The sequence below is a fragment of the Prorops nasuta genome, unplaced genomic scaffold (genome assembly GCF_024137725.1).
Source record: "Prorops nasuta isolate Cenicafe-Biocafe unplaced genomic scaffold, Cenicafe_Pnas_1.2 PNAS00021, whole genome shotgun sequence".
In the NCBI taxonomy this organism is placed as follows: Eukaryota; Metazoa; Arthropoda; class Insecta; order Hymenoptera; family Bethylidae; genus Prorops; species Prorops nasuta.
In genome coordinates, this window is record NW_027116818.1 from 4,275,608 (window position 1) to 4,289,593 (window position 13,986).

General features: G+C 35.9%; 5 protein-coding genes across 7 annotated transcripts; 3 read left to right on the top strand and 2 right to left on the bottom strand.

The window, feature by feature from the left end:
- Positions 1-31: 31 nt before the first annotated feature.
- Positions 32-4,668, bottom strand: LOC136780902 (SWI/SNF complex subunit SMARCC2-like). Of its 2 annotated transcripts, none has more exons than XM_066739488.1 (9): positions 4,456-4,668; positions 4,106-4,225; positions 3,871-3,984; positions 2,759-3,123; positions 2,457-2,681; positions 2,094-2,386; positions 1,714-2,020; positions 578-1,631; positions 32-503 (listed from the first exon to the last, which is right to left on the bottom strand). In XM_066739488.1, the coding sequence occupies exons 1-9, from the start codon at positions 4,570-4,572 to the stop codon at positions 39-41; spliced, it is 3,060 nt and encodes a 1,019-aa protein (XP_066595585.1). In that variant the 5' UTR covers positions 4,573-4,668; the 3' UTR covers positions 32-38. The 2 variants fall into 2 exon arrangements, with proteins under 2 accessions (XP_066595585.1, XP_066595586.1); XM_066739489.1 differs by having other exon boundaries at positions 4,377-4,513.
- A 132-nt stretch (positions 4,669-4,800) lies between these two features.
- Positions 4,801-5,596, top strand: LOC136780907 (uncharacterized). Its single transcript, XM_066739496.1, has one exon. The coding sequence runs from the start codon at positions 5,180-5,182 to the stop codon at positions 5,594-5,596; it is 417 nt and encodes a 138-aa protein (XP_066595593.1). The 5' UTR covers positions 4,801-5,179.
- LOC136780905 (probable methyltransferase-like protein 25) lies at positions 5,479-7,182 on the top strand. Of its 2 annotated transcripts, XM_066739494.1 has the most exons (4): positions 5,479-5,617; positions 5,760-6,244; positions 6,327-6,678; positions 6,745-7,182. In XM_066739494.1, the coding sequence occupies exons 2-4, from the start codon at positions 5,801-5,803 to the stop codon at positions 7,074-7,076; spliced, it is 1,128 nt and encodes a 375-aa protein (XP_066595591.1). In that variant the 5' UTR covers positions 5,479-5,617; positions 5,760-5,800; the 3' UTR covers positions 7,077-7,182. The 2 variants fall into 2 exon arrangements, with proteins under 2 accessions (XP_066595591.1, XP_066595590.1); XM_066739493.1 differs by lacking the exon at positions 5,479-5,617 and having other exon boundaries at positions 5,666-6,244.
- LOC136780906 (cell division cycle-associated protein 7-like) lies at positions 7,182-8,829 on the bottom strand. The gene is made up of 3 exons (XM_066739495.1): positions 8,283-8,829; positions 7,521-8,207; positions 7,182-7,457 (listed from the first exon to the last, which is right to left on the bottom strand). Exons 1-3 carry the CDS (start codon positions 8,343-8,345, stop codon positions 7,299-7,301), a joined length of 909 nt encoding a protein of 302 aa, XP_066595592.1. The 5' UTR covers positions 8,346-8,829; the 3' UTR covers positions 7,182-7,298.
- A 904-nt stretch (positions 8,830-9,733) lies between these two features.
- Positions 9,734-12,592, top strand: LOC136780893 (ornithine aminotransferase, mitochondrial-like). The gene is made up of 6 exons (XM_066739474.1): positions 9,734-10,149; positions 10,634-10,759; positions 10,944-11,248; positions 11,376-11,706; positions 11,857-11,954; positions 12,043-12,592. Exons 2-6 carry the CDS (start codon positions 10,682-10,684, stop codon positions 12,530-12,532), a joined length of 1,302 nt encoding a protein of 433 aa, XP_066595571.1. The 5' UTR covers positions 9,734-10,149; positions 10,634-10,681; the 3' UTR covers positions 12,533-12,592.
- The last annotated feature ends 1,394 nt before the right edge of the window (positions 12,593-13,986 follow it).

Below are 13,986 nucleotides of genomic sequence, written 5' to 3' on the forward strand. Positions count from 1 at the left end.
AGCTTTTGTTAATATCTTATAAATAATTTAGAGCAAATTTATGATTGCTGCGGAGGTGTGTGGGGAGGAGGTTGGGGAACTTGCGCTTGAGGACTGGGTGGTTGTTGCTCTTGTTGCTGAGTTGCCGTTGGTTGCCAAGGTACATGCTGATTTTGTTGTTGTTGCTGCTGCTGCTGTTGCTGTTCCTGTGCCAATCTTTGATGCGCCTGTTGCCGTGCTCTAAATTCAGCCGCTCTCAATTGCTCTAAATGAAACTGTTGTCTTTCTGTAATAAGCTGTTGTCTTTGATACTCTAGTCCTTCTCGTTCCCGTTCCATCGTAGTCTCCAGTTCCTCGAAGTGACGTAACTTTATTTCCAGTTTTTTCATTTGAGTCTCCACCAATAGCGCAACTAACGATTTGATCTTGCGTTCTTCGACGGCTGCTAAATGTTTCGCCTTCACAGCAGCGGCAGCCAAAGCTGCTGCAGCCGCTGACTGAAGTTGGGCATCCCGTACGACCTGCTATTTTACCAGTCAACATCAATGAATTTTGCTAGTTCAATAGAAGTATAGAAAATAATAAGAGTCGAGTTTACCTTGTCTTTCTTTTCCTTTCCCTCTTCTGGTTCTTGCTCAGGTTTTGATTTAGCCTCCTCCTCAATTTCCTTGGATTCCTCCTCCTTCTTTGGAACTTCTAAGGATGGCTGTTCAGCTTCTATGGTTTCCTTAGGTTTCTCTGACTCCTCTTTCTTTGTCTCAGAGGTAGCGGTTGCACCTGGAGAGGTTGCCGCGGGTGTTGCACCTGTTGAAGCAGGAGTAGTGCTTTCCTCAGGCGGTTCCGGAGGTCCCGTACCTGCAATACCGGATTGTGCCAAACCCGCCGCTGGATCAAATTTACCATCCGAATTGGCACTGGCTTGAACATTTTTCAAGTGTTGATCCAATAAAGCAGCTGGTACTTGATCTTTGATGGCTGCAAATTCTTCCATGGCAGCTTTGGCTGCACTAGCCGCCACTCTAGGATCTACTACGGAAGCTAAGAAAGCAACGGTGCTCATAACCGGATTCCCAGCTTTGGAGAAAGGTATAGGCTGATAAGCCAATGGTCCAAGACCTTCTGGGCCTCCCTCTTCGAGGTAAGGATCTTCTATCGGAAGTCGCAGGAAATGCAAAATACACTCGTCTTGGGTCCTCGAACCTACGTGTTCACACACCTTGTTCCAATCATCCTTGTGTAATTCCAGACCTTCCAACAGTAACAATGTCTCTTGTTCCGTCCAGTCTCGGGTGGCACCAGCTGCTTGTTTATTCTTCAGAACAGCCGGCTTTCTCGTGTATTGATCGATCTTCAGACCGAAATTAGCCATTGCTCCCGCTGAGAGTTTTTCTTCGGGAGCACCAGATGTTCCCGGTTTACTTTCAAGATCAAGCAAAGTCTTCGCTGCTGATGGCTGTGGCGTCTTTGGCGGATTTGGATTAACGGGGGCCAAACCCGACGGCGTATCCGATAGTACGTGGAAGTGTGACGTGGGTGGTGGACCCATTGGCGTAGGCCTTGATTCAGCGTCTACTTGGTAATTAATTAACCCCCATTGTTCCAAAAAAGCGTGTACACGCATAATTGCACAAACGTCTCCAGCTAAATTTCGCCTGAAACAATCAATCGATCACCAAATAGAAGTTTACAATACAGAATTATGTATTAAAGAGTTAAATAAAGCAACATTCTTACCGACAAGCAGTTGACGTAATATATTCCGTGGGATTTAATCTATACGTATCTATCATAAAATTTCTATACGCAAGATAAATTTCAGGAGTTTTAGATTTGTTTTTTCCATTGAAGAACTCAGACAGTGCTCTCTTTTCAATTGAATGAATAGAATTGTAATCGAACCAAGCGGAATAGCTGGGTACAACTATATGATGAGTTTGTTCCGTAACATTATCCTCAGGCTCATCGCTCTTTGAATCTCCTCTTTCTTTACTCGCATCTCTTTCTTCTCTATCCTGTCCACCCTGTGAACTTCCTTTATCAACTGAAACGACAAACCCGAAATAATAAAGTATACCGATGAGTTGTTAACCAAATTTATATTATTGATTATTTACCATCCATCGGTTCGTCTAGATCTGCCATGTTGCCTGATTTAAGAGGTTGCAATTCGTTATCCTGTTTCTTGTTTCCTAAATTTGACAAATTACTATTTCCGGTTGAGTTACTATTTTGTCCAGATACTGGTGTGTTTGCTGATGTAGCCACCACTTCCACTATTCGAGGCTCAGGTGGGGGATCTTCCATACCCTGAGTCAAGTCTTCTTCTTCATCTACCCCACTACGTGTCTTTTTTGGCGTAACTATCGATGTAGAAGGGGTACCTTGAACACCAGCAGGCCCTCGTACACTAAAATAAATACAGTTTCATATAAATTATATGCAGAAGTTTATTTTCTCAAATTACAAAATTTACAAACCTTTTCCGTTTTCCTATCTTTGGAGGTGGGCTAGGTGATCGTTTTCTTTTAGGTTTTTTAGCTGGTGGGGCTTGCGTTGGTTGAGCCATTAAATCTTCCACAGACAATCTATATTTGTGTATTTTCTTTTGGCCATTATCATCTACTTCGTAATCTTCTTCATTCATCCACTCATTATATTGATCCAGATCCAAAGCCCATGTAGCTGATACTCTGTACAATGATCTGCACATTTGAAATAAGTGAGCATCAAAAAAAAAAAAATAAAAATGATCTGTTAGTTATCAAAAAAAAAAAAATACTTTGGAGTTGAACCAGGAAGGCTGCCTTCGGGAAAATCCCATGGTAAATCTAATGTAGTCCAAGAATCATAGCTATCTGGGAAATAGTACCAATGAACTAAAACTGAGCGATCTCTTCTTACGCATGGGCGAGCATACTCTTCTTCCAAAGGATCAACTGGAGGATAAATGATATGAGTAGCTTCCGATTCAGTCTCAGCTATGGTACCTTGATGTCTTCTAACTGTTTCCTTTACTTTGGTGGCAGTGGTTTTATCCACATCAGGACGTACATAAATACATGGTACTGTGTAACATCGGTTTTGAGCCAATGCCCTTTCTGCTGCAATTAACATTTCGACAATACGATCCATTCGAGTTCCAGACTGCAAATAAATATATAGTAAGCATATAGAATTACTCTCTTAATATTATTCAATATAATAGGTAGATGTGTCCTCCTAAAACATTGTTCCAATATATGCAAATGCCGAAGTCTAAGCAGCTGAGAATACACTGCTGTGCAACAGAAGAATGACATGTCTAAAATAAACACAAAGCCAAGGAAAGCCAAAATTTAAATTGTTACTTACATTTACTAAATTTCTAGTAAAAAATACATGCCGCACATTAAAGATCTTGTAGATACAGGACAATTAGCACTAAACAACTTTTAATAAATCTTAGTAATAATTTAAAATTGGTTCTCTAATCGAATTTATTTGTTACAGATTCTTGTGATGTATAGCAATATAGATAAGTACTTATTTTTCTCTCTTTTAAAATATTACTGATTTTCTTACTGATTTCATGTAAAGCATTTAAAAGAATATTTAATTTTTTCCTGCTTTGTACTCTAACTTTTCTTTTTGATGTATCTTTGTTATTAATTAATATGATTCACTTTTTCTGTAAATGATAATTATGATTATATAAATGATTTTTCATCCCTATTATATACACGATAATAGTAAAATCTAAGTTTAAAGAAGTTTCTGCTGATTTTCTCATAGATATGATTGTGCAACACATTCTCTAGGAAACACTTTTATTTAGCTATTTTCTCCTCAGTTACTCTTTAGTAAGCAGAGTATGGGACATCAAGAGAACACACCCACTGAAACAACTAATACCTTTCCTACTGGAAAATCAAAACGACGCCATGCTTGTTCTTGCTTGAATCTGTATGCAGTGGCAAGTATATGACACAGGCCTCCTCCAGGTTTAAAATCAAGAAAACATCTCATCTAAAAATGAATCACATTAATCTTTTAACACCTCTATAATCATTATACAAATACATTACAAATTAATGATAAATATCTCAAGCTTAAAGAGTAATAATTTGACAGTGAACGATATACATACAGGAAGTCTAGTCATTGGAGGTTTGGAAACATTTTTTCCCAAATTATCCTCTTGGAACTGCAATAATTGGACTATTAAAGTTGCCAAACTTTTAGCATTCGGAGGATCCGTCTGTACATACTGCCAAATAAATAAGAGAATGACACATAGTTTATAAAATCATGACATATCATAATGTGAAAGAGACAATAAGGAAATTGTATAATAATATTAAATATACAGGAGAATGATAAAATGGTTTTCTTGTAGGAGTGGACGAGAAATTTGATACCTAGGAAAATTAAATACAGAAGACAATTGGAATTCGAAGTTTTGTTGAGGGGGATGCAATTGTTGGCAGGTTCCCGTACCTTTTTACAGTTCTTGAGTAGCCACTGTTTCACCCCATCCAACTGCGTTAAGATTTCTGGGGACTCGAAAAATTTTGTATTGGGTCCGCCATCCTTTTTTGGTCCTAAAGTGAGCATTTTTCACTCTTAATCGTGTTTCAATATAAGGTAAAAACCTCGATTAATATACGGTTACAGAAAACAACGCTCTCCTGTTGGTTTGATCTCAGATTCACAAACATGACATGAAACTGAAACTAGTCGTATATTAACTCAACGCGCGTTCCATTCTCGATATATATCGATTCTCGTTTCAAACGATTCATTTTCATTTTTTTCCTACATATGTATACATACATACATACATATGCTGTAGATATTGTGGAATTATAGTACTTTTTTTAATATATGACTTTATTTTAATAGCAATAATAAGTTATGGTTGTAAAGAATTATTATTAATTTATGTTTAACAAAACTAAAGAAGAAGGAATGGGCCATACTTATGTCGCTTATTTATGTGATATAAGAGACTTATGGAGAGAGGAAGAAAGTAAAAGGCTCGGGTCCAACTCTCTGCTCTAGTAAAATTGGTTAAAATGGTATACATAGCTTCTGTCACTTAAACTATATCATTTTAACCAATTTTAACTATGGATTGTCTTTAACCAGAGAGTACCCAGTCGACCCGGTTCTTATCGTTATTACTATTTGTTATTTATTATCATTTGCAAGTTAAACAGTTATGTCTGAAAAAACTGAGCAAAGTGAGAATACTGATATAAATAAAGCATTCGAGAATTTATTATTTACTGAAGAGTTGGCGGAGAGTGCAGGTTATAAAGAAGGTTATTCAGCTGGTAAAACACAATTTTTGAATGGATATCATCTTGGATATCACCAAGCGAGTTTATTAGCTGCACAGTTAGGATATTATCATGGAATTTTAGAGCAATATTTGCAGACAAATAGGAATGATTCGGAAAAAATAACATCATTGGCTGAAAATCTACTGCAGGATATAAAGAAGTTTCCCAGACACAATGATGACAAAGTAGATACTTTAAATGCTATGCAAGATATTAAGCTTAAGTATGCTAAATTTTGTTCCCTTGCAAAAATTAATTTATTGTATTCGGAAACAAAAAGTCTTGATTTTTGATTGAACCATATACTAAATAAGGTAAGAAATATTGATTCATAATTGTTGCCTAATCCAGAGTCAAATATAATGAAAGAATATGAAGAATATTTTCATGAGGCTGTAAACTTTCTAAACTCTTATAAAAAATTAGCCGATTGTCATTTGATAGACTTTTTCACAGATGAATTGTGGGACAAATGTATATCAGACATATTTCAACCAATGGAAAAAGATATTGCAATATTTAACAACGAAGATGGAATAAATAAATTACTTGAGCAAAATAAATTTATTGAAGCAACAAAGACTTTCTCTCTATCTTCTTGCTCTAAAGTAGTTAAGCTAGCAGATGTCTCACAAATGATATCAAACTGGTTTCAAAAAGACCAGGAACTAGAAAATAATGCTGATTATCATAAAATAGAACTTATGGGTGATAAGAAATATTACGAAGTTGAAATATTTGGTCAAATAATAGGAAGATTAGCTAAAGAAAGTAGTAGCTTAGTAATAGATGCAGGTGCAGGCAAAGCATATTTATCAACATATCTATCAGAAAATTATGGAATTCCTGTTGTTGCAGTTGATTCTTCAGAAATATGCCACCAAGGTGCAATAAATAGACAAAAAAAATTAAAAAAAAAGAAACCATTTAAATCATCTTTAGTATGTTTTTGTTTGGTTATTTAAATATAAAGAAATTTGATAGATAAATTTACACTAACCCTCAAAATCATTTTTGTTTTAGATTAAATATGTTGTTCAATCTATAGATGATGAAATGAATTATGGGAACACTGTAGCATTCTGCTTTCCAGATTGGAAATTGAATAAAAATTTGTTGCTAACAGGCTTACATACATGTGGCTCTCTTGCTCATACATTAATAAATGCCTTCTTACATAAAGCTGATATTCAAATTATGTGCATAGTACCTTGTTGCTATCATTTAGTTAATGAAACTTTTAATAAATCATGCAATTTTTCAAAAAATGCCAGAATGTTAGCTCAACAGTGTGTGGATAGAACATTGACTAATCAATTTTTTTCACCAACACTTTTTTATAGAGCAGTTTTACAAGTATTTCTTCATTCCATTGGTAGGCTCATCTTTTTCAAATGGCCTTTATAAATAATATATAATTTGCTACAATAATTGATTGTAGGAATTAAGGATGCCAGAGTTGGTCGTGGTGGACCTACAAATAATTTTATTGATTATGCTAAATGGGCTTTATTAAAGTTGAAGATAAAATTGGAACAGTTACCTCCTGTCTGTGTTTTAGAAGATTTATATAATAAATATATAAATTTAAAAAAAAAATTTGAATTCTTTCAAATTCTAAGAATACATTTAGGATCAGTGATTGAAGCTGCTATCACTTTAGATAGAGTAGTTTTCTTGGAAAAATCTAAAGTTTGTTCAAAAGTCAATATTGTACATCTTTTTGATCCACTGGTATCTCCTAGATGCTATGCTATTATTGCTAAGAAATAAGTATTTATTAGTTGAACTCAATAAAAACTTTAGTTGTATAACATCTTTATGAATTTATATGTATTATGATATTATGTATAAATAGAAATAAAACAAGAATTTATATAAAAAATTGCGTTCTATTAAAACAAATTCATTAAAAATTTTTATAATATCATGTACAATATATATAAGTATAAAATTATTAAAATGCTCTTAACATCTTTTAATGTAAACAGTATGTTATGTGTCTTCAGGCTCAGTGGATTGCAAATAAGCCAATACTGATGAGAATCCTTCTTCTTGAGCCATTGGAGCTAAAATACCTGTTGGCCGTAGGCCATTTCTAGTTCTACATATACTACAGTTGCATAGTCCACGACATGGGGGACAAGCCCAATCCTAAAAAAGTTAAAAAATGAATTATAAGAGGGTTTTAAATAAGTTTTCTATTTAGATACATACAGGATCCTTTAAAGCATCATAAGCACTCTCTCCATATCTACCACGCAAGCATGGCCCACAAAATTGTCCTCTAACTCCTATGCATTCTCCTGATCTACAAATTGTTTTTGTGTCTATTGTTTTTTGTCTACACTGGTGACAGGAAGTACCATAATTCTTATCATATGTTTTATTAGAGCTCTTGTCTGCTATATTTGCCAACATTTTATCAGTAATTTCATCCACAGATGGTATAGTCAAAGGATCATATGGTGCTCTTGTCACTCTACGTACAAATTTACTTTTAATGTATTCGTCAAATTGATGATCATCTTCTTCCTCTTCATCAACATCACATACACCTATTTTCATCAAATCTATATGCCGTTGCATTGGTTTAGCCCAAGGGAATAGAACCTTTAACTTTGGTCCATTGCCAGTAGGCTCAGTAAGTTCTTCTTCATCATCCGATAATAAAGAATTAGCATTATCCTTATTGAAACGTGCGGATCTTCTAGTATTATATCTTTTTCGAGGTTCAATATGAATTGAACAACTAAAGTTTTCATCCTTCTTTTTTGAAAATCTTCTTCTTTTTTTTTTCGGTGGATGATTTTCTATTTCATCCTCATCGCTCTTGCCCTCTTTTTTCCGAAGCTGCTTGAATTCTTCCTTTTGTTTCTTAATATCTTTGAAAAAATCTGCAAACTAAGCGAACAATTAATAGGATAACTAAACAATGGGAAGAAAATTACGTTTGAAGAATAATTTTTAAACGCTTACAATAGCATTTCTTTCCGCAATATTTTTTGCTCTCAAAGCGTCATAATCATCGTTATCTTCCATATTAATTAATTATATAAATAGAATGAAAAATTAATTAAAAGCTTTGCAATGGTTGAATGATAAAAGAAAATAACTATGGATAAAATATTAAAAGAAACCTGCGAAGAATCCTTATAGCAGGCACATCACACGCTTCGGAGTTCGGACTGATCCGTTGAGTGTATGTTAAAAGCTTGCCTAAGCACAAAAAAACTCCCGCGCAAAATTTATAGGATCAACACAATATGAAGCATCGAATTGGAGTATTTAGAGACGGAGTAGATAACATGAATACGAATTACGAACGCGGAACAAGCAACGATGGGCATTGGGCAACATGGTTCTAGATAGGACATGCACAACACACTGAGCAGCGGCAAGTTTCGGAGTAATTCAGTGAGTAGTGCTGGTGAGGGTAGGGAGGGAAGATTAAAAATTGATATGAATACTACGGTCAAAATCCGATTCTATCATAATTTATTACCACTTGCAGCTAATAAAATCCTTTATAGAAAATTTGAAGAAGAAGAAGATCCACGAAATTCCACTTCCCAATTAAAAATAACCTAAAAAACGTTTTGAAATTTCACGAAGGTGTGAACAAGAACGCTATTCATTTCTTTAATTACAAAAGAGAAAAGTAAAACATTCATATATGTATGTGAGGTTCTTGTAACGTTCTAAAGCTGGAGCATAAAAATTCATTTATCTGCATAATATACACAATGAAGATATTAATTCTTTTCTAAAGACCTCTAATGCAAGTATAGAAAGGAGCTTCAAAAAGATCCTATACAAAAAACTGAGATCTTTTACAATTAACGATATCAAAATTGTTTTACGTCATACGACTTTGTGCTTTGGAGCGTATTAAAGAGCCTCACCCTGTATATGTGTGTAGCGGGTGTCCGGTTAAATATGGTCAATCACATAAATGTAGGTAGTATGAATAATTATAGGAAAAAGATTTCTTTACCACTTGAAATCTATCCCTTAAAATAAAAAAGTTATCCATAAATAAAAATAATTGATTCTAACACTTATTATTGGTAGAGCGCGTGCAATATGCCAATCTCACGTATTAACAAAACTTTGTTGCTCGGTCCAATACGAAGTTTCGAATGAAGCATAACATTTAAACAATAATTCATTCAGTAAAAGTTACATAGATTTAAGAATAGGGGTAGAGAAAGTTCCTTCTTATAAAATAATTATATGTGCTATTCTAATTTATACGTTTCATCAAATATATACTGAACCAATTATCTGGTACAAACATATATAGAATTAATTTACATTTGAATTCTGATAATAGACGCGAGAACAAATGTTGTGATGCTCTGTATCTATATTTATAAATCCCTTTAAGGACTGCACGAACGTTTACAAATACAATATAAATTTGGCAAGGATATGAAAGAGAACAAATTAGGGAATGGCAAAATGTAAATATAAGAAAGGAAACCTGGAATATGATAATTAAAGGATCTTTGGACTTGTTAGTTGAAGAGGCCTGTTTTTAGTCTACAATATACTATATATGTGTAAGAATACAGCCCCTTATCTATGAGGCATCGAGTGCATTAAATATAAGTAAAGGTACGAGTGACGAAAAGCGGTTAGTTGTACGATAACTGTTCAGTCGTTTAAAGCGGTTTCACAAATAAGAGGAGTAAATAAAAAAAGAAGCGGGACGAGCAGAAACGAGTTCGTGCAAGAGAGAAACATATTGCGACAGTGGAGTATTTGACGTAGTGGCCATTGCGCGTCTTTCTCCATCCAGAAAAATATCATTTCGCCGCAGTTATTGCAAATATTCTTTTGTGTAAGTCATTTCGTTAATATTTTCTTTATATATATATGTAATATTGCATATATGCGGTTTGCGAACAACATGTGCACGCTTTCATTATCAATCAAAAACGATCTGCTCTATTCAAAGAAATATGACTGCACGTTAGCACTATATAATCAATGACGCGAGCTTGCACTTTAACATAGAAAGTTAATATACAGTGAAAGAAAAGTATACAAGTTTAATAATAACAGCATTTTTTTTCAACTCGGAAAAAAATACTACTAATGTGATCCCGTTATGCAAAAAGAAGCGTTTAACGCAGTGAAAAAAATAAATGCGTTTTGAGAAAATTAAAAAAATTAATACTATTCGGAATTTACGAATCGCTGTGCAATTGTAATATAAGGAATATTCGAAAAAGTAGAAATTACTGGTTTTACGATAAAATCGAAGAGAATCTTACAGCGAAGAACGATGTCCGATAAGATATAAAAATTACTTTGATTTTCAGGTAAAGCGGCTTAAACAGAGATATTCTACATAAATATAGACAACAAGTATGGAGCCACTAGCGAGAAGATTATTACCAGCTGTTAAATCATTGGAAAAATCGTGCTTACTTGGGGAAACTCGAAAAGTAATTAAAAGTGGTCCATTGTACTTTATAATATAATCTATAGTCATAATCTGTATAAGAAAAAAGAAGAGGACATATATTTATAATAAAAAGTAGTAAAAGTTGTCCCGTTAAAGATCGTAATTGAATAAAAGTATAATGCTGACGAAGGGATATAGCGACTTAAGGAACTCGTTATTCATAGTTGAAGGAGTGTTCGAGGAGTCTTTCATCGCAAGAAGTTTTCGCGCGTGAGTCAAAATACGGGGCACATAATTATCATCCCTTGCCAGTGGCGCTCACGAGAGGCGAGGGTGTATTTATGTGGGACATAGAAGGAAAACGCTATTACGACTTCCTCAGCGCTTATTCCGCGGTTAATCAAGGTCATTGTCATCCTCGGATCTACAAGGTACTTGTGGACCAAGCCAAGACTCTAACTTTGACCTCGAGAGCCTTCTACTCCGACCTGCTTGGCGAGTTTGAGGAGTTTATCACGAAATTATTCGGGTATAATATTAAAAGTCACGTATTTTCGTTCTTTTTTCCGCAACCTTAAACGTTTCAATTAGAAACAAAATTTCTTTCCCAGTTAAATATATTTGTGCAGGTTTTTAAGGTAAAAGTTTCTCGTCAGGTACGACAAGTGGCTGCCGATGAACACGGGGGTGGAGGGGGGTGAAATAGCTGTGAAACTGGCTCGTAGATGGGGATATTCGATGAAGGGAATACCGGACAACCAGGCAAAGGTTATTTTTGCCGAGGGTAATTTCTGGGGCCGAACTATGAGTGCTATTTCATCAAGTACGGACCCGCAGAGCTACGCAGGTTTCGGGCCGTTCATGCAGGGATTTGAGAACGTTCCGTACGACGATTTGGACGCCCTCGACAAGAAATTGGCGGATCCACGCGTCAGTGCCTTCATGGTCGAACCGATTCAGGGTGAGGCTGGTGTGGTTGTGCCGAAGGTAAGGGGTCATTGTCTTCTAGATTGTGGAATCAGAGATTTTCTCTCTCTCTCTCTCTCTCTCTCTCTCTCTCTCTCTCTCTCTCTCTCTCTCTCTTTCTCCCTCTCTAATAGCTTATTAAAAGAAAGAAAGAATTGTTTGGAAAATTAGGAAGGATACTTGAAAGGAGTAAGGGAGCTTTGCACGAAGCACAATGTACTCTGGATAGCGGACGAGGTGCAGACTGGCCTTGGCAGGACTGGTAAAAGGTTCGAGTAATTCCAAGTCTACAAAATTCTCTCTAATGAAGCGCCTACGTGTTGAAAAAAACTAAAGGAGTAATTTTTTGTAAGAAAGGTTGGCGGTGGATCACGAGAACGTTAAACCTGATATTTTGATCCTTGGCAAAGCCCTCTCCGGAGGATTTTATCCGGTATCGGGAATTCTGGCGAATGACTCGATAATGCTGACGATCAAACCTGGCGAGCATGGTTCAACGTACGGAGGAAATCCCCTAGGCTGTAGAATCGCTCTGGAGGCTCTACGAGTCCTCGAGGAGGAGAAATTGGCTGAAAATGCTCAACGCTTGGGCAAACTGTTCAGAGACGAGCTTCGCAAGCTTTCGGAGGATAAGGTGACATTGGTCAGGGGCAAAGGTCTTTTGAACGCGATTGTTATCAGTCCAAAAATCGACGCCATGGACGTGTGCCTTAAGCTGAAGGACGCTGGTCTCCTGGCAAAACCAACTCATGGGCATATCATAAGATTGGCCCCGCCACTCGTTATCAACGAGGAACAAATCAGGGAAGGCGCTGAGATCATCAAAACCACCATCGGCAATTTTTAAGACTTTGCTATATATATGTAAAAATATACTTCAAAATGAATAATAAATGCTAATTTGCACGGAAGAACGTAGGCAAGAGATTTTCATTTGTAAATATCCGGAAAATAAGCTGACGCTGTTGGTCATAGATAAGGGTCTTTTAAACGTTATCGTTATCATTGGGAAACATAACCGAACCATGGATACAGGTATACGTCATAAGAAATTGACCCCACCTATTAATTCTTATCAGTCAGGAGCAAACGATTAACGGATCTTTGTAAACCGTGCGCGATTCTTCTTCTGTAAATATAGATTAATTGTTTTGAAGAAATCATCATCAGCCTTCGGTGCATTGTGAGAGGAACGTTCCAGGAATGTTTCTGACATATTCGGTAGTAATTTTGCTTTTCTGGCTGAATATAATACATTATACTAATATGGGTTGTTCCAATCGGGATAGATCTTGATGAATGTTTCAAGATTGCAGGAATATAGAACAACGAGCGTTACGAGTATTAACATTAAAGCTTGGAATTGTAGCGAGCATTGTACGTGAATCGGTTGGCAATTAATAGTTGAGCGATCGATTAGTTTTACACGAGGTTCTTGTGATAAATAGGAGAGACTGCTCTCCTGTATGCGCTAGCTCTCGTTGCTTTATCTACAATAATAATGTCAAATACGAGCAAACTCGACGCGGTCATTTGCATTTCAACTATTTATAGCAACCAGCCACGATAAACTCCCATGTATTTTGTAATTGCTGCTCAACACTTTTCCCTCGACCCTTACTCTCAGCCCCTCGCGCGAGTTTCCGATAAAATCGAACGACGGTCATCTTCTTTTTAATGAAAAATCGGTGAGTGTAGCCTTACGACACGCGTAGCTTATATATATATATATATGTATATGTATGCTGCATTATTTTATCGACCAATTCCCACAACGATACGATATACGTCTCTGTATTATTTAACAGCAGATTGTACCTTTATCGCGAGCAAATAAACATACGTGTCAGATATTTGACGAGTAGCATTGTTTATCAGCGTGAGATAACGAGGATTTATAATGTTTTCCCTCTATCGTTTAAATTTGCTCTGCGCGCGTTCAAGCTGGATTCCGTAAAATTTTGTAAGAATATTCATGAGTCGAACGAAGCTAGTGATGGATAAAAAGATGTAATAATTATAGGAAGGGGGTGCATCTCATTTTCCTGTTACAGAATAAACAGAAGGATCGATCAGAAAAGGGATATTTTTCGAACGTTACTATTTTCGGAGCATGATAAGCTGCATTATTTGGTACTTTAGCAGCAGATCGTTTCTTATCCAGTCATTATCAGATGTGTGGGATTTCGCTTGCATTGTTTATCTCGTTTCGAATCTCCTTTGTCAAATAACACATCTGTGTACAAATAAAAATAAGCCTTTTACGAGCAAACACCCAATCCCTTCTTTCGAACGATATCG